The sequence below is a fragment of the Notothenia rossii genome, assembly GCF_949606895.1.
Source record: "Notothenia rossii genome assembly, chromosome: 11".
Taxonomy (NCBI): Eukaryota; Metazoa; Chordata; class Actinopteri; order Perciformes; family Nototheniidae; genus Notothenia; species Notothenia rossii.
This window is the reverse complement of record NC_136910.1, coordinates 27,996,213-28,020,544: the sequence shown is the minus strand read 5'-3', so window position 1 is coordinate 28,020,544 and position 24,332 is coordinate 27,996,213. Positions and strand designations below refer to the sequence as shown.

At 44.7% G+C, this 24,332-nt stretch overlaps 1 protein-coding gene across 1 annotated transcript in view; it reads left to right on the top strand.

Annotated features, from left to right (window-relative positions):
- Positions 1-24,039, top strand: part of june (JunE proto-oncogene, AP-1 transcription factor subunit) — a 68,194-nt gene extending 44,155 nt beyond the window's left edge. Inside the window, 2 exon segments of the mRNA XM_079657442.1 lie at positions 22,005-22,508; positions 22,510-24,039. Of these exon segments, the coding sequence (XP_079513568.1) occupies positions 22,114-22,508; positions 22,510-23,107 (993 nt within the window). The 5' untranslated portion in view covers positions 22,005-22,113 and the 3' untranslated portion in view covers positions 23,108-24,039.
- The last annotated feature ends 293 nt before the right edge of the window (positions 24,040-24,332 follow it).

Below are 24,332 nucleotides of genomic sequence, written 5' to 3'. Positions count from 1 at the left end.
CTCCATTCTTCAGATTGTAGAAATGCAGTTCATTCGCCATATAGTTGAATACGTATCCCCAAACATGTTCATTTTCCAGAAGCCATTTCTCTTCAAGATCTTCGACCGGAAGTGTTTGAACCCGGCACAGATACTGCATCCGTTTCTTGATTGGCGCTCCGGACGGATGGCGGTAAGTTGTCACAGGCGTCTCACTGATTAAACCCATATTGAGGCGTCTCTTGGCCATTTTTTCTTTTTGGAAAGATGACTTGATGATTGGAAATGACTGGCTTTTTATCTGCACGGGGTTCTTTTTTTTTATCTCACTCCAGCCCCTCGGTCTTCTGACATCACATAATTGGGGCGGGCCCTTCTGTCACTTTTATGCATACTAATGTGATGGAAGCGGCATTTTGTTTTAATAGACTTGGGGGCGGGCCCACCTGTCACTTTTTATGCATACTAATGTGATTGAAACATTTTTTATGATACACCATAAGGCGCAACAGTGGGGGCTTTTCACACCTGTGAATACACATCAACCCCCTTCTATCGACGGATCTCACACCTACTTGAGATCTCACACCTCGATCAAAGGGGAGGCGGGACTTAGCTCATTTGCATAATGGGGGGAGGTGTGACCTGTCACTTTTTTATGCATACTAATGAGACGAAAGCGGGATGAATCTTGCTACTTACACTGAGTCTTTAGCGAATTTGCTTCTTGAGAGTCTTCGATAAGCAAGTAGACTCTAAGGCAGTGGTCACCAACCTTTTTAAGCCCAAGATCACCGACCTCGGCCTAGGTGAAAGGCGAGATCTACCTATTGCAGAATTGAGTGAAAAAGCATCTAATTGCATCTGAATTACTGTTACAATAAAGGCTCCATAATCAGCTCACGGCATATAGGGGGTAAAGTGCTATTGGGGGGCGGACCTCACCTCCTCTAGGGGGGTCCTCACCTCCTCTAGGGGGGTCCGGGGGGATGCTCCCGCGGGAAGATATTTTTTTAAATATTGAAGTTGAAAGCATCAATCTGGTGCACTTTGAGAGCAACATGAAGAGATCTATGGATACCTCTCAGAACCCATATGAAACAGAACTGTAAACAGATTTTCTTTTTCTTTATGGATATTTTACAAATCACTCCCCTGTTAAACTGTATTCTTGTTTTACTGTCATATAGTAGGCTATTTCATACCTGTTTTTCATTTATTGTCTTATTGTTTGTATAACTATAATGATCATATGAAGGTGTGCCGCGGAAATAATATTTTGAATAATTTTATGACAAAACCGTACTAAACACTCAGAGAGTCCTTTAGCTCACCTGAGCCCCTCAGTCTGACAGGAGAGGACTCTCCTCCAGCTTGTTGTGGAAACAGCTCCTTATGCCCGTTAGTGCAGCTAGCTAACCAGATGCTAACATCACGGTCCCCGCTAACACCGGTCCCTCTCTCTCCCTCCCTCTCTCCCTCTCTCTATCACACTAAATGCGCTATTGCCACACACACACAGAGCCAGCTTGAATGACACAAGCACACGTGTATTTCCATGCAACTCTCTGATTGGTCTGGTGTCTTGCCTCTGTTGCGTTCACTGAACACGGGAAATTACAGTCCTGCCGTTCACGTAAAGCATGGTTAATGTATTATTTTATTGAGGTGTCTCAAATATACGTCAATCAAGTGGCACCTGGTAACGGGGTGGTGGATGATAGGTTTACATCTAAAAACGTATTTTTCAAACATTATTATTTTTATTTTATTTTTCTTTCTTTTGTTACTTTCTTTTTTAATGGTCCGCGATCTACCCGCACCACACTCGACTGGTTGGCGACCACTGCTCTAAGGTATTGTCACTGTCATTGTCAGCAGAATCGAGGTTCTTTCTCCCGTTTAATCGTCCGCTCCAGCAGCCCAGCCCGGAACTATGCATCGGCTCCATCCTCCGAGGGATCACTGGTGGTATCTTGGTAAACCAGAGTTAATTCATCTTTGCTGCTGCTGAACTCGGGACAATAGGCTGGAGCTCGCCCTGCTCGAACGGAGGATGTCTTTCGCTTTGCCTTTCTGGCCCTGGGGCAGCGGAGGGACCTGCTGCTTCAGGCTCCATCCCGGCCTCGGCTTGTGCATCCATTGTCGCCTGTGCAAACGACTGCTGAAACATGTATCTGATCCCTAGGCCTCCTTAACACCGGGGTTGCTGGCGTAGTACCGGTTAGCAGTCCTTAAGTCGTGGCACATAAACCGTGACAGCACCTCACGATTGGATGGGTCCTGGTATCTCTTCACCTGGAAAGATACGGAATAATTAGTAAAACTAGAATTGGTAACAGTTAAATGTGCAGTCATTACCAAACTCACAGTGTCTAGCAGGGCAGTGCGGAGCAGGGTGTGGGAAATGGAACCCTGAAGCCCTACATCAGTCCATGCAAGGTTGAGAAACATGTGGAGGTTCTTTGAGTGGCTGTCCCCCGCTGTGTAGAGGAAGTAGCGATTATGTTGCCCAACCAACGTCTTTTTGATTTGCATCCATCGCCGGACCCAGCCAAATTCCTCCAAAGTACAGTGCAGCTGCGCTTCTCCATAGGTTTTGGCAGTCTTGTGTGCCTTCACATGGATGACATAACCGTGCTTGGTGCCCCTGTCTTCTGCATCATTCACCTCTGAATTAGTCATGTTTGCGTAGACTCCTGCACGGTGACCACAGAGCAGGGACCAATGGAGTGAGAAATAGCCGTATAAGAGGTAGCGGGCTTCTACAGAGGGGGAACGCTCCATTCGATCCAATAGTTCCGGGATGCGCTTGACAGAGGTAGAAAGACACTTTTCAAGATCACCATAGCCAGGCAGGCTGCCCAGCTTACGCCTCTTCACATGGAACTGGTGCACTGGGACATCCCTGTGCAGACGGTCCAGGCAACCTTGCAACTCCCGCTTTATGGTCTTCATGTCAGACACACTGGGCCTGTTTGTTTTCACATGCGAGTCCATCAAGTACCGGATAAACTGCATTATATTTTTTATATAAAACGCAACAGTCGTGACGGCAAGGTTGGAGTTTTTCTCTCAGGTCATGTGGCCAGGCACGGATCTTTGAAGTGTCCTTCAGGAACAGCCAGTCCGACAGACGGGGAGAGTCTCGCCCCATAAATAGCAGAAAGTTCTTGACCCGGCTCACCTTAGACCGCACATTTTCGGACAACTTTGTGTCTGGATCGACCCCCGCGTTGTAGTACCGGTACTCTGTCATAACCGCCTCCATGCTGGGTGGAAGTGTGATGTACCGCATTGTATTCGCACGCCCACTACCAGAGGGCCTGGAAGGTGTGGGTGACGCTTTCCCAGCCATAGGGACCACTGCCCGTCTAGCGCACCGAGCTTTGGTGTTCCTGAGCAATACGGGGGGACGGAACGATGGCAATGTCGTGCTGGTGACCCTGACCGTGTCACTGGAGTTGTGATGCCGGAGATAGTTGGGATGGTGGGTTGCTTTTGACCCATAAGGAGCTCCGTGACTTCAATTGCCATCTCCGGCTCATCCACGTCAGTCATAGCCCGATCATCAGAGTCCTCACAGTCCTCACAGTCCCCATGCAGCTCATCACGATGTCTGGTTCCCACACCACCACGACCCTCATCACGGCCCGTCTTAGAGCCATGCTCATGTGATGTATTTTTCTGCTTGTATTTGCACTTCACCCCAGAGGACCTCGGCATGGTTGCTCGCTGCCGAGACAAGTCTACTTGGTTCACACTGGGGGGGGGCAGACATCGGTCTCCTTAATCCTTCGCCCCTAGACTCCTCATCGCCAACGTATTTCGATTGAGGCCTGCCGCGTTCAACCAAGGGGGGGTATCTGCCGGAGGAAGCTGGCCTTGCTGGCTGCTGGATCGTAATGCTTTCAGCCGGTGGAGTCGCTGACGAGCTACGGAGGTCCCTCTTTGCACTGGAAGTCTTCAACTGCTTCGGCTTATTTCGTAGAAAACACACCTCCTTATTGAGGGCCTCTTTTTGAGCTTTCAGTGCGACGTTTTCCAGCCTTAACAGTCTGTGTGTTGTTCCCTCATCGGAGTTGAGGTCAATTTCCCCGGAAAAAGAGTCTGGGTGTTCATCATAAGCATCATATTCCACATCAAGTGTCGTTGTCATGTGTACTGGGGGGTCAATCCGCCGGAGCTCCCTCAGCATTTTAAGCCCCACCATGCGTTTCATTTGTCGCAGTACCAAGTCTGCTTCTTGTTGGCTGAGCTCCGGGTGCTCAGTTTCGAGATGCCGGTCCAGCCTTGTGCCATGGTATGCACAACCAACTACAGAGCAGGGCTTCAGGCGAATGTTTATTCTTCCATTGGCCATGCATAGGAGAATGCTGCGTTTAGTTTTGTTGCGGACTAGGTGCCGGAACACCAAGTGTCTTGGGAGAAAGCGGTATTTCAGGTGACACAGCAGGCATTCTGTCATCATTTTGGACTGCATCTTGGACCGCATCTTGGAAGTCATATTAGCCGAACCTTTGGATACACAAGCAGATTGAAATCGATTAAAATCGATTGAAAGGTACGCTATTTCGGAAGATGGGAGGCTCCATCTGCGTTCAACATTGCTGGGTAAATCATATTTACCCGGAGAAGGGGGGCTCAGACTCCAATATCAACACTGAGCTATAGAGTGCCCCGAAGTACCAGGCCGACACTCATATACGAGCCATCAATTCATGTTACTCACCCAGCAAATGAGTTACAAGCTGACCCGTAACCTGGCGTCAGTAGGGAGAACCGGGGGGGTTGGGGAAGAAGATTGAGTTGAGGAGAGTTGATACCGGGGGTAAAGCAAAGAAAGGGTCCGAAAATAGTGACTTGTAACCCGGGTAGAGAGTATGTCATCTATCGGTTCTATCCTCCAGACAGCATGGCAACGTGGGGACAACGGTACCTCCGGGCGCTCCATCCCGCTCCGGCCTTCGCCGCAGCGGGTGGAGGAGGCATTGAACCCCTCGCATCTGCCCCCGGAGGAGGCAGGGGAGTCAGGTACCCGGAGGTGCACGGCCAGGGCGACGCCGCCACACCGCACTGGAGTCAGGGTTCCGAGTTTTTCGAGCCAGGTCCCGGTGAAACGCAGCACGGAGCACCCGGCAGGAGCCTCCAGCAGACCCCCCCGCGCGGTTCCCTTGTCGAGGGGGACGAGGGAACGAGTTTCCTTCCTCGAGGGGAGCCCTTTGGCCCTGAAAGGGCTCCCCTCGCCTGCCTGGGGGCAGGAGGGGGAGAGCCCTCCATACTATAGTCCATACACACTCTGCACGGGGTCAGTGTCTGAGTGTAGGGACATAGGGGGCACGTGCGCTCTCCCCGTGCTCTTTAGGGACTCAGGAGAGAGGGTCTGCCTATAAGCGGACGCAGGGGAGCCCTCAGCACTGTTTTCGAGCACACTTTTTTGCGAGGCAAGCGCGTCAGGGTGTGCTCTATCGGCCGCAGCCTGGACTTCTCCGCGGTTTCAATCGAGGGAGAGGTGAGTGAGGCGCAGCGGCTGCTAAAGCCGGTCAGGGACAGTGAGGTGGAACGGTGTGCTGGACGACAGTGCGTGCATAAATCGTATGCAGTAGAGGGCGGAGCCTGTGAGAGATATAACGCCGGGTTACGTATTGTAACCCTCGTTATATTAGCACAGCGGAGCCCTCTACCCTGGGGCACTGTCTGTCCTATACCGCTCGCTGAAGAGTGGTGAAGGATGATGGTCAGGACGCGGGGCCTCCTTTTATACGGAAGTGAGATGCGCACACATTCAGGTAGGCCCGCCCCGGGGTCCGTTACGTCTATAGAAATCTCAGTAGGTGAATGCTTACATGATAAGGTAGTACCAATTGAGTCCAGTAGAGGGCTCCGCCTGTGCTAATATAACAAGGGTTACAATACGTAACCCGGCGTTACAGCCCACTTGACAAGCTGCCTCACACACATTGACATTTGAAATGGGCAGACCATGGGATAAGACTAGGTCTAATGTGTGCCCATGCTCTTGCGTGGGCCAGATACATGTTGTATGAAGTTAAAAGCATATAGAACATCAAGAAAGTCTTTAGCTAGTGGTTTAGAGATACAACAGACATGAACATTATTATTATTAATTAGGGCCCGAGCGCTAGGACCCAACGGCGTCCTAGCAAGAAGTGCGAGGAACCAATTGTTATTGGTGGTATTATTATTATTATTATTCCATATTGGAATGCTTATTTTCAGGCCTTTAGGATGCTTAAAAAGTTGTATAATTTTGCACGGACGCCAGGGCCGGTGAAAAATTTGATATTCTGGAGTCAATGGGTTAAATATTCCAACCTGCTCACTTGCGCCATTTATCAAAATCCCATTTCGGAATAAATGTATAAAGTCGCACCGTAACTCCGAATGACCTGACATTTTGCACACATATCCGGGTGGACCTGTTCTACAAATAATCCTCTTGAAACCCTATGCTCCGCCTATTTTTTTTTTAATTAGCATAATGTTCAAAACAGTTAAATATTCACTTAAATTTCAATGTTCTGTTTTTCAACACCAAACTTCGTATACATCATCGGTGGAGGGTCAGACACATTACCATAGAAATTAGCATGTTCAGACGATACATATTGCCGCCATTAATCAAAAATTACTCGCAAAAAGGCGGGGCTTAGAAATAAATGCTCATAACTCATCAACAATTTATCTAAACATCACAGATTTTGGTGGATAGGTTCAGTCTGTCTTGGGAAATACGCACACCAAAGAATTTCTATTTTGGACTATAGGGGGCGCCAAAAACACCACCAATTTATAACTCAAGAGCGGATGGACTAATTTTTTATTTATTTTTTTACATACTCTGGGGGTGACTACGAACTAAGATTTAAAGCGTTGCAACAAATGCAGAATGTGGGCGTGGCCTATACTTTTATTTTTTATTGCGATAGCATAAAATGAGCTTCGGACGCAAAACTTGGGACACACGTCAGAGCCCACGACCTTTTCGAGAATGTAAAAAAAAAACTTAATCTTTCAAAAGAACTGCTCACTAGCGCCCCCTATTGTGTGGTAGTCACATATAGTTTCTTAAAACATGGAATATAGTTTCGGCCATTTTCAAAAATGTTCGTTTTTCATGCATTTTAAGCACATTCTTGCCAACTCCTCCTAGGGGAATGATCGCAAACATTTCAATCCAGGACACCTTCAGCCCCTATCCAATATGATGCTAAATTGAAAAGAACATTTTTGATAGCTCAATCGTGGAGGTCGTAAGCCAACAGCGAATATACCATTTTTGACGATTTACATGTCGCAAATTACTCCAAACTGCTCGCATATACTTTTTCTGATATTCACGAAACGCTGTATACACATTGCTCTTATGATTGCGGACATATTTCAAATTGCTTTCCATTTTAAAAAATGTGCGTTTTTCATGCATGTTAAGGACATTTCTGCGGACTCCTCCTAGGGGAATGATCGGAAAAATTCCAATCCAGGAGAAGTTCAGCCCATTTCCAATGTGATGCTAAATTGCGAAGGAATAATTGATCGCTCAAACGATGAGTTCGTAAGCGAACGGAGAATGTTACATTTTTGACGACTTACATGTCACAAATTACTACAAACTACTCGCATATATTCACGAAACGCTGTATACACATTGCTATTATAATTGCACACATATTTCAAATTGCTTTTCCCCCTTTCTCTTTCACCCTGACTAGCCGGCGTCTGCGTCTCCGGGGCAACGAGGGCCCGCCTCGCAGTAGGTGTTGTTGAGGCAGAATCTCTGCTTCGCGCCGTTCCTCTATGAGTTTGCTTTAAAAGAAGGAAAAGTCAAAGCAGCCAGGATAAGGGTTAAACAATAATGTGCTTTAATGGCAAAAACATACAATACATCACCCAATCACCTAATCACCTAATCACGAAGCACTCTGCAGAGTACTCTGGGCTCAGGTTCTAACACCGTGTGAGACACGTCTCAGGAACGGCCAGTCAAAAACAAGAGCGCCGATCTTCAAAATGATCACAACATTTATACACAGGTGGGGAGGAGTTTTGTCGCTTGCTCTTCCCTAGCTATTTGTTATTGGCGAGTTCACTTCTGAGCGAGCTAGCCAGTGAGTTGGCAGTGTTCCATTGGTCGTTTTCACTTCTGGGCAGGACCCCAGGTAGTGAGTCAGCAGTTTGTTGATTCCATCTGTTGCTTCTGTGCGTGTGTGTGTGTGTGTGTGTGTGTGTGTGTGTTTGTCCCTCTGCCCTTAGGCAGATCCCCCAATCAATGATTTGGATTCATGACAGAGGACTCTTTGACAGGACACATACTCATTCCCCCTAAACATCTTCAACACACACAAACATCCTATCATGTATCTTTAACAGAAGTTTATTGTTCTTGTCGCTTAATGGCTTCTGTGAACTTCCTTTCACCTTGAAGTCAACTTACTAGGAATGAATACATTTTATTGATAAGCTCAAAAGGACCTTTATCTCGTTTACTGCTGGGTGACCCAAGTCTCAAGGCCTCTTTTGGGGTCTGTAAGAGATAGATCATTAATTCTACAAGACTTTAACTGCCTTTATATCTGAAAATGTATCCGGGAATTCCCCTGTTAATTGCAAGGACTATTGATAATTAACAGAGAGACCCTAACACTCTCCTGATATTCTGGGAACTGCAAAGCAGATGTCAAAGGTCATTTGTATTATTCTCAACCACAGATAGCCAAAAAAACACCCTTTTGATTACACATAAAAGTGGAAGAAAAGACTATTGCGCTATATATGTAAAAGAGGAAAAATGTACTTTGTCCCTTCAAATTTAACACACATGAATATATATAAGGTGACATTAAAATGAATATACCAGATTGAACTTTCCTGCCATAACACGTTACTTTAATCCTTCAAATAATTCAAATAATACTTCAGTGTGCAGGTACACCCCGATAGAAGGGGGGGAGGGGAGTTTGTGTGTCCACCCTGGCCAAACTTCACAAAAAAGCCCACATTTTCCTTGATCTTAAGCAGCTCGTGTCGGTTGTAGACTAACAGAGAGTCTATGGTCCTTGTCACTGAGCAAAACAGACACAGAACAAACACTAGTACTAAAACAGAGAGGCTTGGACGGCCTGCCAGACAACCCGGAGGCATCTTTTTTTCTCAAACACAGATGATGGTGGGCCAGCCCTGGACGGTTCCTCAGGTCTGGGGGGCATTGTCTCAGGAAGCAGGTGCAATAGGGGCGTTACCCACTCAGGGCCAACCTCTCCAGGCTTGGCTCCTGAGAGGGACAGGCTGAGACGGGGTGGACTGTCTGACAAGGTTATTCAGACTATCCAGGCAGCAAGAGCAGGATCCACCACAGCCTGTTACAAGCCAAAGTGGTTGGGATTCCAGCGGTGGTGTGAAGAAAGGAGTCTAGAGCCTCTATCCTGTACGTTGGGATCTATTCTGTCTTATTTCCAGATACTGGTGGACAGGGGGCTGGCTCATTCCACAATTAAAGTGTATGCAGCAGCCATCTCGTCCTGCCATGAGGGATTTGGCGGCAGGTCAGCCTTTAGTCAACCGCTTATGACGCGTTTTTTGCAGGGGGTCAGGAGACAGCGCCCAGTGGTGCATGTCTCCACCCCGCGATGGGATCTGCTGTTGGTGCTCGAGGCTTTGGTCACAGAACCATTTGAGCCTCTGGAGCTCTCCGCCCTGAAGGCACTATCATTGAAAACAGCTTTGCTGCTTGCCTTGACTTCGGCCAAGAGAGTATGCGAGCTGACCGCTCTGCCGGTGCACTCGAGTTGCCTTTTGATTCGGGGTGACCGTAGCGGGGCGACACCCATCCGAACCCCTCCTTTGTTCGACCTGAGGAGTTCGTTCAGGTCGAGGGCTATATAGTTAGACGGCTTTTGTCTTCTAGCCCATACTGGGGACAGGGAGGCAAAATTGCACTTCCTCTGCCCAGTTTGCACGCTGGCATGTTATGTAGGGCATACGGCTTCAATTAGGCCAGCGTTTCTCAAAGTGTTTCACTGGTGGGGCGCAGAGATGTAATAGGTGAGTCGCAAATGGCATGATGAATGGGATTTTTTTTTTTTAAATACATTTTTTGGACCTCAGGACGGAATCGAACCTGGGTCCTCGCGGGCGGTAGTGGACAGTTACAGCCGGAGACTCGCAACGGCGGTGGACTTTCACAGCGCCTCTGCGCCGGATCCGCCGGGTGCAGCGGCGCTGTGAAAGTCCACGGCCCACCAACGGCAGCGGCCCACCAGGAAAAATCCCTGTAAACAGCATTCGCACTAATAAAGAAACAGAAGTCAGGTTCATTATAACTTGATTTTAACTTTCGTGGGATTTTTGTGGGGATTTGCTAAACTTTACATTTTTGGAAAGGGTATTGTTTAAGGATTCAGAAAATCCACGTTTCCATTTGCCCAGATGTCTATATGGCGGCCATATTGGAATTTCCAAAATGGCCGCTGTAAAATGTAGGTTTTGTAATATCTTGGCTTCTAAATAAGCTGGAACATTGATTTTAACTCAAACATTTTTCAGGTTCAAGGAATCCAATGATGGTAGTTACAAAGGTACTATATTTTACAACATTAACCCTTCGATGCATGAGTCGGTCAAAAATGACCTGTGTAAAGTTTTTTTAAAGGGGACATATCATGCAAAATGCACTTTTGCAAGTCTTTTATACATGAATATGTGTCCCCAGTGTTCCAGAGAACTCACCAAGTGTTAGAAAACACAACCCTCTCTATTTTCCTCCATACCCAAATCTCTAAAAAAGGGTCTGCAACGGATCTGATAAAAACTGATCCAGATTTGAACACTGTCCTGACGTCAGGACGGTGGCGCTACGGCTATTGGGCCAACTCTCCACCTATCAGGGGAATGTGGGGTTGGGCCACGGCCGGCCATTGCCGCTCGAAAGCGCTGCAGACGCTGTAGTACATATGCCAGGCCTGTAAGTGGCGCTGTAGTCTGCCACAAAAGCAGCGAAGAAGACTTCCCGCGCATGGTTGCCATGGTTGCCCTTCTGTTTATTCTCCGCTTTGCCCCTTTTCTCCCTCCCAGAGGCAATCGTTTGCTCCCGCTGCTGTAATTCAATGCAATCCCTCCCCGTCGAGGCAAGCACTGTAATTCTCTCCGGTTAGTCCACCAGCAGATGACAAACACCCACCTCTCCGTCTTTTCCAAGGAACGAGGGGACCGTGCGGCAGAGTTTCAGTTAGGTTTTCTTTCGCCGGTCAACATGTCCGTTAAAGTTTAAATCTTCCGGACAAAATTTGAAAAGTGCCAGTCAAAGTTCTTCTTTGTTATTTATTGAGCTTTAAAACAAATTAATAATGCCTCTATATAATAATATAATAAAACACGGAGGACGGAGATCTATTTTTCTCCCCCTCTTCTGGCTTGATCAGAGCACGCTCCCCTCTCCTGCAGGGGGGCGTGGTCCGCTGCAGCTCACAGAATCAGCCCCCTGCAAAAACAGGGCTGGAGAACAGCAAATAGAGCGAAATGAGGCATGGCTAAAATGCATGATCTGTTTGGTATTTTGAAAACAGAAACGTATAAATATATCTTACATAGGTATGGCCCTACAATATATCATTTAAATACAAAAACAAATTGATTTGATTATTTTTCTTCAAATACTCTATAATAGACCATTATCTTATATAGATAAATATAAAATATCTATAAATTCATTCAAATTCAAATATTCCAGGCTGGGCAGCATACAACTCACTGTTGTCTGAAAGCCTTCCCTTGACACAGGAGCCTTGCCACTATTGCCAGAGGTGGCACACGAGTGCTCAACTCTGTTGACTGTGATCATGCAAGTAAATCAGCTGAGGAAGTTGGCAGTTGGGGAAGATCACCCCACAGTCATTGTTAGAGCCACAAGGAAGTCAAAGTTCTTATTTAGATTAATAATTTGATGAATGAATTAATGATGGAGAATGATTTTTATTGCCATGGTGAATATCTTTTGATGAAGTGATTGTTAATTTAAAATAATCGTAAATATGATCTGTTTCCTTGTACCTTCCGGTGTTTATTTAAGTGAGGTAATTGAGGATAGCCGCGGTGCTCTGAGACCCGATGAGACGGGGAGCGGAACAGTTTTTCAAACGCAAATTGTAAACAGAAATTTGTGTTGCAAATTGGACTGCAAAGTATAGCTTATATAAGAAAGTATATCGCCGAAATATTGATTTAGATTTGCTATTTTGAGACTATTTAAGTCAATACTTTTTTGTGAATGAATTACATTTTTTGACTGAAAACCTTCGGCTGCTTATTGCTTTGGATTGCGTGTCGTCAACCCCGCTCTATAGTGGCAAAAGGAAACCTTGGATGCCACTACAGTCATTACCTTTGACCCTCTATGAGAAGGTGGTGCAGCTCCTAGATGCCAGACCCGAACTGAAACAGATGGTTGTTCCCAGACTGGGTGAGCTGCATGTCGTCATGGCTGCCCTCAGAGCTCTTGGTGCCTCCATGGAGAACTCGGGTATAGATGATGCCTGGATGGAAGCAGATGTGTATGGTCCTGCCACAACAAGGCAAATCCTGAAATGCACACACTACAAGCAAGCTCTCCATGCCCACATCTACTCATATGTAGCACTCTATGAAATGGCTCTGGAGGAGTTCTTCAAGGACAACCCACAACTGAAATATGTGTGCCTGAAGGCAACAGAGGGAGTAGAAGCTGCCTGCTCGGAGGGTAAAGACATCAAGGCTGAATCTGTGAAGCAAGTCAACAGGACCCTCCTGCAAGCCACTGCTGAAGTCATCACAGCATTCCAAGAATGGGAGGAACAAAAATCCCAGCATGCGATGTTCAAGGCCATGATGAGCTACCTACATCGGGTGGAAACAATCCTGTTCTTCGTAGCAACTCGGAATGCTGACCTTGAACTCCATCTGCAGGCTGGAGAAGCACTGAGCAAGCTGTTCTTTGCCATGGATCGCATCAAGTACAAGAGACTCTGACCAAGATACATCGCAGACATGCATGACTTGAGGATCAATCACCCTCAGACCTGGGAGGAACTACACGCAGGTAATATATCTATATACAGGACTGTCTCAGAAAATTAGAATATTGTGATAAAGTTCTTTATTTTCTGTAATGCAATTTAAAAAAACAAAAATGTCATACATTCTGGATTCATTACAAATCAACTGAAATATTGCAAGCCTTTTATTATTTTAATATTGCTGATTATGGCATACAGCTTAAGAAAACTCAAATATCCTATCTCTAAATATTAGAATATCATGAAAAAGTATACTAGTAGGGTGTTCAACGAATCACTTGAATCGTCTAATTAACTCGAAACACCTGCAAGGGTTTCCTGAGCCTTGAAAAACACTCAGCTTGGTTCAGTAAACTAAATCACAAGTATGGGGAAGACTGCTGATCTGACTGCTGTCCAGAGGACCGTCATTGACACCCTCCATCAGGAGGGTAAGACACAAAAAGAAATTTCTCAAAGAGCAAGCTGTTCACAGAGTGCAGTTTCAAAGCACATCCACAAAAAGTCTGTTGGAAGGGGGAAATGTGGCAGGAAACGCTGCACAACCAAGAGAGATGACCGCAGCCTTAACAGCATTGTGAAGAAGAGTCGCTTCCAGAATTTGGGGGAGCTTCAAAGACAGTGGACTGAAGCTGGAGTCCAGGTATCAAAAGTCACTGTTCACAGACGTGTCCGGGAAATGGGCTACAATAGCCGTATTCCCATGGTCAAGCCACTTCTGAACTCAAGACAACGGAAGAGGCGTCTGACTTGGGCTAAAGAAAAGAAGCACTGGACAGTTGCACAGTGGTCCAAAGTCCTCTTTTCAGACGAAAGCAAGTTTTGTATTTCATTTGGAAGTCAAGGCGCCAGAGTCTGGAGAAAGGCTGGAGAGGAGCAAAATCCAAGTTGCTTGAAATCCAGTGTGAAGTTCCCACAGTCAGCGATGGTTTGGGGAGCCATGTCAGCTGCTGGTGTTGGTCCACTGTGTTTCATCAAGCCCAGAGTAAATGCAGCTGTGTACCAAGAGATTTTAGAGCACTACATGCTTCCGTCTGCTGAAAAGCTCTATGGAGATGAGGAATTCATTTTCCAGCATGATCTGGCACCTGCCCACAGTGCCAAAACCACCAGTAACTGGTGTACTGACCATGGCATTACTGTCCTCGATTGGCCTGCAAATTCCCCTGACCTGAACCCCATAGAGAATATGTGGGGTATTGTGAAGAAGAAGCTGAAAGACACCAGACCCAACAATGCTAATGAGCTAAAGGCCGCTATTGAAGCATCCTGGGCATCCATAACACCTCAGCAATGCCACAGGCTGATTGCCTCCATGCCACGCCGCATTGATGCAGTAATCCGTGCAAAAGGATTCCCAACCAAGTACTGAGTGCATTAATGGACATTTTCAAATGTTTGATTGTGTTTTGCTGTTATAAATCTTTTTTTTTTACTTGGTCTGAGGAACTATTCTAATTTTTTGAGATAGGATTTTTGAGTTTTCTTAAGCTGTATGCCATAATCAGCAATATTAAAATAATAAAAGGCTTGCAATATTTCAGTTGATTTGTAATGAATCCAGAATGTATGACATTTTTGTTTTTTTAATTGCATTACAGAAAATAAAGAACTTTATCACAATATTCTAATTTTCTGAGACAGTCCTGTATATGTAATTCCCTTTGTGTCTGTTGGGGCAGACCACGCATGCAAACATCTGAACAAGCTCATGAAGATTCGCTCTGGGATTATTGGCATCTCTAACAATGCCAATGCCAGACAGAGACGTTTCATGGTCACAGCAGAACTTTCCTGTCTGTCGAAAGAGTTCAAGAGTCAATTTGACATGGAAGCTGACAGAACCACAGAGGCTGAATCATCAAGGCTGAATCTTGAGCTTGGGCCATGTGCAGTCAAGAGGGCACATGGTACAATCGACAAGGTCAAGGCAGCCATACTCAGTCATGGAAACCCCTTTACCACTGAAGGTGACAAGCTGTACAATGTAATCAAACTTGCCTACATCCCAGATGAGTAGGTAACACAGATCTTGAATGCTGATGTCACTGGCCAGAAGTTGTATGAAGACTACGTGTCAGAGCGGATCAATGGAGATGTCAGCCTCTGGGCACCTCTGAAGAAAGGGACCAAAAATATGTTCCTGTCTGGGAACAAGAAGATTACAGTGAAACTCAGAGAAAATACTGTGGATCTGAATGAGACCAAGGACCTGTTTGCAAGGCTGATGGTACTTGCCAGGTCAAACCGAGACATCAACCAGAAAGAGGCCATAGGAAACTATGAATTTACTCTAACACCAAGGGCACTGTTCGGTTATAATTGAACAATCCTGCCGTGTCATGAGAAGTCCAAGTTAATCAATCTCCTTGAGAAGCTGACAAGAGAAGATGTGCCCCATGAAGACCATTGGCTGCCTCAAGCTGGAAGTACTACCCACCAAGATGCAATGGATACAGGATTCACAGACAACACATCTACTGATCAGCCAAGTCGATAGATAGCACTGGTGGACGGCATGGTGCTTGTGCAGAGGCTGAGCAAAAAACCAGCCACTGCAGTGACAGTCAAGGATCTGAGTGGCTGCTTCAATGACAGACTGATGTCACTAACAAGAGATTATGATGAAATCATCCTTATGTTCGACACATACAGGACAGATTCTCTGAAGAGTGCAACCAGAGATAAACGAAGACAAGGAAAAGCTATCCAGTACCAAGTCAGAGATGACACCGACATCAAACACATCCCACTGAGCAGGTTCCTCTCTCTTGACCAGACGAAGGCCGATCTAACTGACTATCTTGCAGCCAAAACTACAGAACTACAGTGTTCTATACAACGGACTACATGGATGTTTAATAAGAACGAGGGACTCATCTAGAGACTCTGCACCGTGCTCTGATGCTGTTGTTTTATGCTTTATGAACGTGGACAACAGAGAAACATATTCTTCATGACCAAAGTTGTAATTGAAATAAAAAAGGAAAGTGAAATTTATGCTCGTCACCCTCTCCCTCCGGTCCACATTAATACAAATGATCCCAATACGTATGATTGTATGAAAAGATCTTAAAATAAATACAAATGTATTTATTATAAACGTTACTCCTTAACACCTATCACTCTGTACATCATTCAAACATCTTTTAAAAGTTGAACAAACCCCACACAGCTCATTGAAATGTTGACTTTATTTGATAATTTCAGTAAAAACTAACGTTCATATTTCTCTTTTTGATTATAATACTGATGAACGTTCAAAACAAAGCACTTTGGCAACTTACCACATACGTTTTAAAATGCTTAATAAGCACCGTAACTTTCATGATATAATTTCTCCGTCATAATCGTTTGCTTCCGTGAATGGCCGACTGTTGTGTGACGCAAATGCTGCGGCTGCAAGGCATTGTGGGGCAGCATTTTCTCCTCTCCTTTCGGTAAGGGAGGTCCAGTGGTTCCTAAGCTAAAGGAGGTTATAAAGGAAGTTTGAAACCTCCTTTCCTTTCATTTGGAGAATTGGAACGGCACTTAACATGGCTGCCACTGACGTATTTCCGGGTCATTTCACTTGGTTAGGAAGGTACCTAAGCTAAATGGACTATTGGAACGCAACCCTGCTCTTTGAAAATAACCACGAAGAAGCAGACACGCTGCTGATCCACCAGGCTGTGCTGGCATCACACCGAAAACCATCTGATGCACAGTTGATGTTCTTCTCACCATATAGTGCCAGTCACAGCAAACTATGATCTCTTGCTGAAGAACACATCGATTTCGATGGCCTCTGGTGTTGTGCAGATTGAACCACTATGGAGAGCTCTAGGTAACGAAAGAGCAAAGGCATTGCCAGCTTTCCATGCATTCACTGGGGCCGACAACACAGGCAGGTTCTTCCGTATACGCAAGGCAACTTGGCTGCAGATCTATTTAAAAGCAGATGAAGATATTATCAATGCTCTGCAGATGCTTTTGGATGAAGGAAGGAATGCTGATGATGTTGATGATAGTGATGATGATGCATAGAAGTGTATACATTTAGATATCTAATGAAGAAGGTTGCTTCTTTTCTGTGGTCACAAAATGTGCATGTCATGATGATACTGAAGTTCACATTTTAAACTCAGTTTAATCAGTTCATGTCAATTATCTGTTAAGTCCTCAATAAAAGTGATGTTAACATGCAATGTAGTGAGTTCTACCTAATTATTGTTGGCACCATTGGATTCCTTGATCCTGAAAATGTGGGTTTAGCAGTTAAAATCAATGTTCTAGCTTATTTAGAAATCAAGATATTACAAAACCTACATTTTACGGTGGCCATTTTGGAAATGCCAATATGGCCACCATATAAACACCTGGGCAAATGGAAACGTGGATTTTTTTAATCGTTATACAATATATTTTCCAAAAATGTATAGTATTGCAAATCCCCGCAAAAATCCCACAAAAGTATATAGTGAACCTGACTGATAGTGGAATGCTGTAAACAGTATTCACACTAAGTGGCCGTGTCATACCTGACCTTTACCTCACCTGCCTCTATTTAGCTTACCATTGATAAAAAGATGCTAAATTGGCTGTGAATGGAAAGGACGTATGTTTCCTTCTTTGATGTTTCAGGCATATGAAACCAGTCATGTGAAACTAGATAGAACATTCTGAACTTTTGACCTATACACACACACATTTTAGATGGTGCAATAAAAGCGTAAAAGTTCCAGCTACCATTCTAGAAAGGCGCTTGTGGTTTTTGACACCTTGAGAGCGGTTACAGCGGGTATGAAGACAATGAGGCACAGGATGCAGGCTACCTACGCACAGATTCAAATCAACTTCCCGGGCCAGCGATTCGTGGAGACAAGCTGCCCATATCTGTCTCTGTTAATAAATGAAGTCTCTGTTAATGAATTAAAGTATAAAGTTTGCATATATTATATTGAAATGTTTAAAGAAAATAACTTGATTCTAAAACATGACATTGACAATGTGTTCTGCTTTCATGAACATTTTTCATATTCCCTTTCTTTAAAATTACATATCAGTATTATAAGTTTGTATTTGTTTAATTTTTAAACCTTACATTTTTTAATGTTCAATAATTAGAAGCTGAACAGTTGTGACCTCCTTCTGACTCAAAGAGAGAAAGGGGGATGACCTGATGAAGAGAGGGAGGAGGAAGAAGACTATAAAGAAGAGTGGAGAAGAAGAAACGAGAGAGCTTGAGGTCTTGGGAGGTCTTGGGAGGTCTTGAGAGCTTGGAGGCTTCTTGGAGATCTTGGGGGAAGTTTTCTGAGGCCCAGGGCCCGGGGCTTGGGCTCTTTTAGACGGCTGAAGGACTTGACTTGTGAACCTGTTGCTATTGTATTTTGACTTGGTGTCTTTATTATTTTTAAAGATTATTTTTAATCCTCAATTTTTGTTAAAACCTTAATAAATTTGGTTTGTACTTTGTACATTTCGACCCAAAACTCCTGGTCTCTCTCTCATGGTATCTGAAGTATCTGCTTGGTCTTAGAGTGAGGTAAGAATACCGTTCCTTGGAAAAGGCTGACATTAGTTGATAATTTGGATTTAAATTGTTTAAGGGGAATATGATATGCTCTGCTGATGTGGTAATGTCACTGCTGTGACATTGATGTTTGACTCTGGCTGTGTTTGATATTACATTTGCATTGTTTTGATAGATGTATTTGGGGATCAAGAGAGGGTGGGGTTAGGGACTGTGGGTTCTGAAGCTGCCCTAATTACCAGGGAGTCTCCCATTAACAGAGGGATTCTCCTCCAGGGGCAGTTTAGATACTGCTCTGGGGTTCTACCAGCCCACCAACACCTACTACACCATACACACTGTTTTGCTATCCTAAAGTGGTCGGACATCCGGGGCCAGAGTGCCTAAAATAGGGATACAACGGGCAGCGTGGTGTTAGAGGCCACGTTGTAAACTCCCCCCTAAGCAGATAACGTTGATCTTGCGTGTAGATTCTGGGGGGTTTTGAAGTCCTAAAAAGATTGGACGGCCGTTCACCGGAGCCTTATCAGCACCGGAGTTCGGTATCGGAGACGGCCTAGGTATTAACCATTTTGTTGTATGGAAGTTAGATTCCTTTTCAACACTAAAAAGAAGTGGAATGCTGTAAACAGCATTCGCACTATTGAGGAGAGAGAAAGAGAGAGAAAGAGAGAGGGAAAGAGAGTGAGGAGAGAGTGAAAGATAGAGATTAGCTGACTCACTCTCTCAGCTCTTGGATCGTTCAGCAGCTCTCTTCTTTTCTATGTGAGTATTAACCTCCATCCTAAAAGATTATTATTGCTGCTTTTAACAGCCAGCTGCCGTGTTGCATTGTTATAGCATAGTTAGCTGTTTAGGTTGTTAGACGGTTGTGTTAATCAGATTAGCTGCTGCCTCTGGCTCAAGTTAACTGCTGTACGGAACTTTACCGGCTGTACAGGAAAGAGAAAAGAGATAAATCCAACGTCTTTAACATTGAGAGGTTATCACAATGAGTATTACTGTTTTCATTGTGTGACTCCTACTGTCACTGAACTTCTGCAGGGAAGCTAATTATTCATTGTTGCTTGGAGCATTAATAATTTCATTCATATTTGTCTTTTTTTATAATTTATAAAATGTTTGTTCTGGCAGCGGTTCCTGTAGAATGTTGTTGGGGAGCATAACTCTGGGATTATTGGCAGGCAGAGAGCACGATGTTCCTCACTCAGTTCACATCATCCGCTCGTTGCAGCTTGTGATGATCAGAGATACTTCAGCATAGTGTTTATCATTTGCGTGAATCTTTCCGTCCTAAGTATGAGTGATGAGCCATTTATCTCTCCTGTTCGCTAAAAACTCAGGTGTTTCCCGTTCTGCTCAGGAAGCGGGTGTGAAAGAGCTCAGTCATGTCTTCATGCCTCTCTGCTCTTCATTTGATATATTTTTCTTATTTTTTCGAGTCACAATGCCGACAAGCTCTTATGTACATTGAAACGGTACGTATGGCATGTATTGTATTAAGACTGATACTATTCTGTAATTATATCAAATCAGATTTACACCTCTATAATAACATCTTTGTGATAACACCCCCTCCAACAGATCGGATTTATTATGTAGCCATGTGTGCTGCTGCTGTACACAATAGTGGAATAAATATAGTCCATTCATCAAAATATTGTTAATATTATGAAAGAAATAAAAATAAAATCCCATGAACAATAATAATAATAATAAATGTTATTTTGAGTCGCCTTTCTCAACGAAACCAGAGATCGTAAGGGCGTAAATTGGTGATTATTAGCAGGCCAGCTGAGGTTGAGTGGAGGGACGAAAAAGGGGGTGGACTCCTGATGACGTCTGCCAAATAGACGGGCCAGGTTATGGAGGGTTTTGTAGGTGAGAAGCAGGTTTTTGTATTGATGTGGGATTGAACAGGGAACCAATAGAAATAGGATGAGGATGGGTTTGGAGGCAGTGGAGAGCGAAGATTTGGTGGATTTGGAGCCAACAATCAGGGCTTCTGTTTTGCTGAGGAGTTCCTGCTCATCCAGCTCCTGATGGCAGGTGGAGAGATAGGTGGGAGGCAGGGCAGTGTTGGGTTTGTCGAATATGCAGACCTGTTTAATGAGCATACATAGCAGTGGAAGTGAACATTATGGTGACGGAGGATAGTGCAAGAGGAAGGAGGTATAAGATGAACAGGAGTGGAACCAGCACTGACCTGGTTGTGGCTGACTCTCATCATACTTCCCTGATGGCTCCCACAGGCTTGTTGATATCCTCGTGGATTCATCTTATTATTATAGACACATGTATTTCCAAACATGTTGTCTACCTATGCTGCAAAACGTATTATCTCTTCGATTTACACATGGCATCTATTGCACGTCTGTCCGTCCTGGGAGAGGGATCCCTCCTCTGTTGCTCTCCCTGAGGTTTCTCCCATGCTCCCCCCACTGTGGGTTTTCTCTGGAAGTTTTTCCTTGTACGATGTGAGGGTCTAAGGAAAGAGGGTATCGTATTGTCATACTGATATTCTGTACAAACTATGAAGTCCACTGAGACAAATGTAACATTTGTGATATTGGGCTATATACATAAACATTGATTGATTGATTGATTGATTGACCCGAGGGACACCCAAGAAAACAGTGGACAGTGGTTGTTGAGTTGTACATATTATTTGCTGTCTGTGAGATGGGATGAAAATCTAAATCCCATTTATATTTTGAACGGTACTTACCCGATGGATATGATTTAGCACACACCTCTTAATATTCATCAACAGTACATTATGAATTGTGCTCACAATTCAATAAACAGGTAATTTACTGGTAAATATACTGGCAATTGTACAACTAAAGGGCTAATTTCACTATTTAGTTAGTACTTTTACTTTTATACTAAAACTTAATTTTCTGAGTCGTACTTACATACTTTAGTGAGCATTCGAATGCAGGACATTAAATTGGGTCGCTAATAACATACATTTGTCGATTTTTTTTTTTATCTAAATGAAATACAAAGAGGAAAATTTGAATTTCGCTTATTTAAATCATGAGGTCCTAAAAGTTGTAAAATGGACGGATAGTTCAATTCAGATTCATTTTCGCATTCTCATTCAATTAAATGTGCAGAGATGTGATGCAACTTTCATTAGAATTAACCTGGTCCCACCCCTCCTCTCCCTATGCTCTTCTGTACTGTACTAGATCAAGTAATTATAACATCTTAATACCTCTTCCACCGCAGCAGTTGGTCAACACACGTGTCATGTATTAAACTGAGGTTTTGATTGGTGCTAATTTAATCATGAACATTATATGTTAAAATACTTAAAACCAGTTTTTGACTGCAATTTTTTTTTTTAAGGAACTCCATTCAAAAGATTACCCCCCAGATTACTCCGCAGTAATCTTTCAGTCTTCTTCCACTCACAAACCTGTTTGTTTCTCCTTCAGGCACTCGCCTCCTCTTCTTCTGCTGTTCATACTGAAGCCGCCGACGTCAGCAGAATGTTTCAATCCCCTCTGATATAGGTTAATCTGATTATGAAGATTTTCTTCATCAATGAAGGCCAACATGGAGGCTCCTTTTTACCACGACGACTCCCCTATTGTCCCTCTATTTAGCCACATTGCAGAACACAAGCGTTACTCTGGAAACAAGATACTGATCAGTAAGAAGGCCACATCAATGATGGGCAGTCATCAATTTCCCAGCAGTGAAGTAACAGGGGGTGGAAACCAACATAACCTGGGACTTGCCGGCAACAGCTCCCTGATGACAGCAGGGACGCCCTTGGTGGAAATCAACCTGCTGAAGATGGCGTCCTCTGACCTGGAGAATCTGATCATACATTCCAACCAGGCACTGGTCACTACCAGCCCAGTTTCGAACTCTACCAATCCCTTCATCTACCGTAACCAGGCCACCAACGAGCAAGAAGGATTTGCCGATGGCTTTCTCATCTTCCACTGTCTCCCTACAGGCGTCCCACCAGAGGAACCTGATGTCTGGCGGAGACCTCCCCGTCTACACCAACCTCAGCAGCTACAACCTGGGCCAGATGATATACCCTGGCGGACAGAGGGCGTACAACAGCTCAGGCCACAGTGGCAATGAAGTCCCTCAACTTCACGCCCAAGGCCTTGACGCACCTCAGATCGTGCCTGAGGTTTCTCATCCACCTGCCGACCCTGCTTCCTCACCCTCCCTCCCCCCAATCAACCTGGAGACAGAAGAGTGCATCAAAGTAGAACGCAAGAAGCTCTGCAATCGTATTGCCGCGTCAAAATGCAGCAAGTGGAAGCTGGAGTGGATAACGCGGCTTGAAGAAAAAGTGCGTGTTCTGAAAAAACAGAACTCGAACCTGGCCTCAACCGCTGCCATGCTGCGGGAGCAGGTTGCACAGCTTAAACAGAAAGTTATGAGTCATGTCACTAATGGCTACAAGATCGCTGTTGGCTCGACCCCCAGCAAGTCTGGAGTATGTGGGGGAGACCTTGGCATAAGGACCCCAGCTGCTAAGCAGATGGGAAACCAGGAGAAGGTGTCAAAATAATAATATTTTATGCAATTAGTTTTGCAGTGCTGGTCAAAGCAAGCAGAGGGCCAAGCCCGCAGGATGGATTGATTTAAATTAGGATTTATGTAGCCCTGTAAAAAAGTGTCAACCCTCCAGCCAAAGGGGAGGAGAACGAGGAGACAGGAGGGATGACTACCTTACGAGACTGTGTGCGAACAGATACTTTGTTCAGTGCCTTGCTCAAGGGCACCACGGCAGGGCCCAGGAGATGAACTGGGACATCTCTAAGTACCAGTCCACACTCCATATTTTAAGACTGTTCAAGGACTTGAACCGGCGACCCTACGACTCCCAGTCCAAGCCCCTACTGACTGAGCGACTGCCAAGCTGCAGTTTGCTCTGTAATTCGATCACTGTAATTGTTACGTCTGCTATCTCCCCGGGCCTGTTAATTCTGTTTTGAATGTGTTCTATGTAAATGAGCTGTGCGGTTGCCCTGCTGTCATTGGCTACCCATCTCCTGGTCCGCCCCCGAAGACTGTGATTGGAGCTGACGGGCCCGACGTGCTCCAATCCCAGCGCACACCTTCGACGACTACAAAGCCGGTCGACAATGATCATTCGGGAGGCTCTGCTGTGTGAACAGATGCCTCTCGCTAGTTGCTCTCGATTGTGTACAAATCTGTTAACCGTGGTTAACTCGTGTGGTCCGTGTTTATCAGTATTGTTGTGATTAGATGTGCCTGGATTAGTTCCTCTACCTTAGCTGTGTTTTCTTACGGTCTCCTTTTGTTAGTCTGTACCACTTTTACAGTGAGGGTTGTTTTGTTGCTATTTAGTTTTTTAGTACCTATTTCTTTGTATGTAAGTAGGCTCCGTTATTAGAGTCCTTCCTTTGTTGGTTGCCCGTTGAAACCCACGCCCTTTTGGCCCTTTTGTTTGTTCAGGCTGCGTGCCTTCCATTTTGTTCTACCTGTTATACATTAAAACTATTTATAATTATTACCAATTCCAACTGGTGTATGTTGCTTTCCTCTTCCCCTAGTTGGGACGTAAAGGTAATCTATGTATTTGTTCTACTACAATCCTGTTGTGTGTTAACACAGGTAAATGACCATGACTTTAAAATTAAAAATGTTTACACATTTATTTTTTACAGTAACTTGTCAAGGTTACCCTCATTGCTTTATGATCTGATAACTGGAATATCTTGCTCTGCTGTGGTTGGTAAAAGACAGTGACTGTTTTTTGATGTTTATGA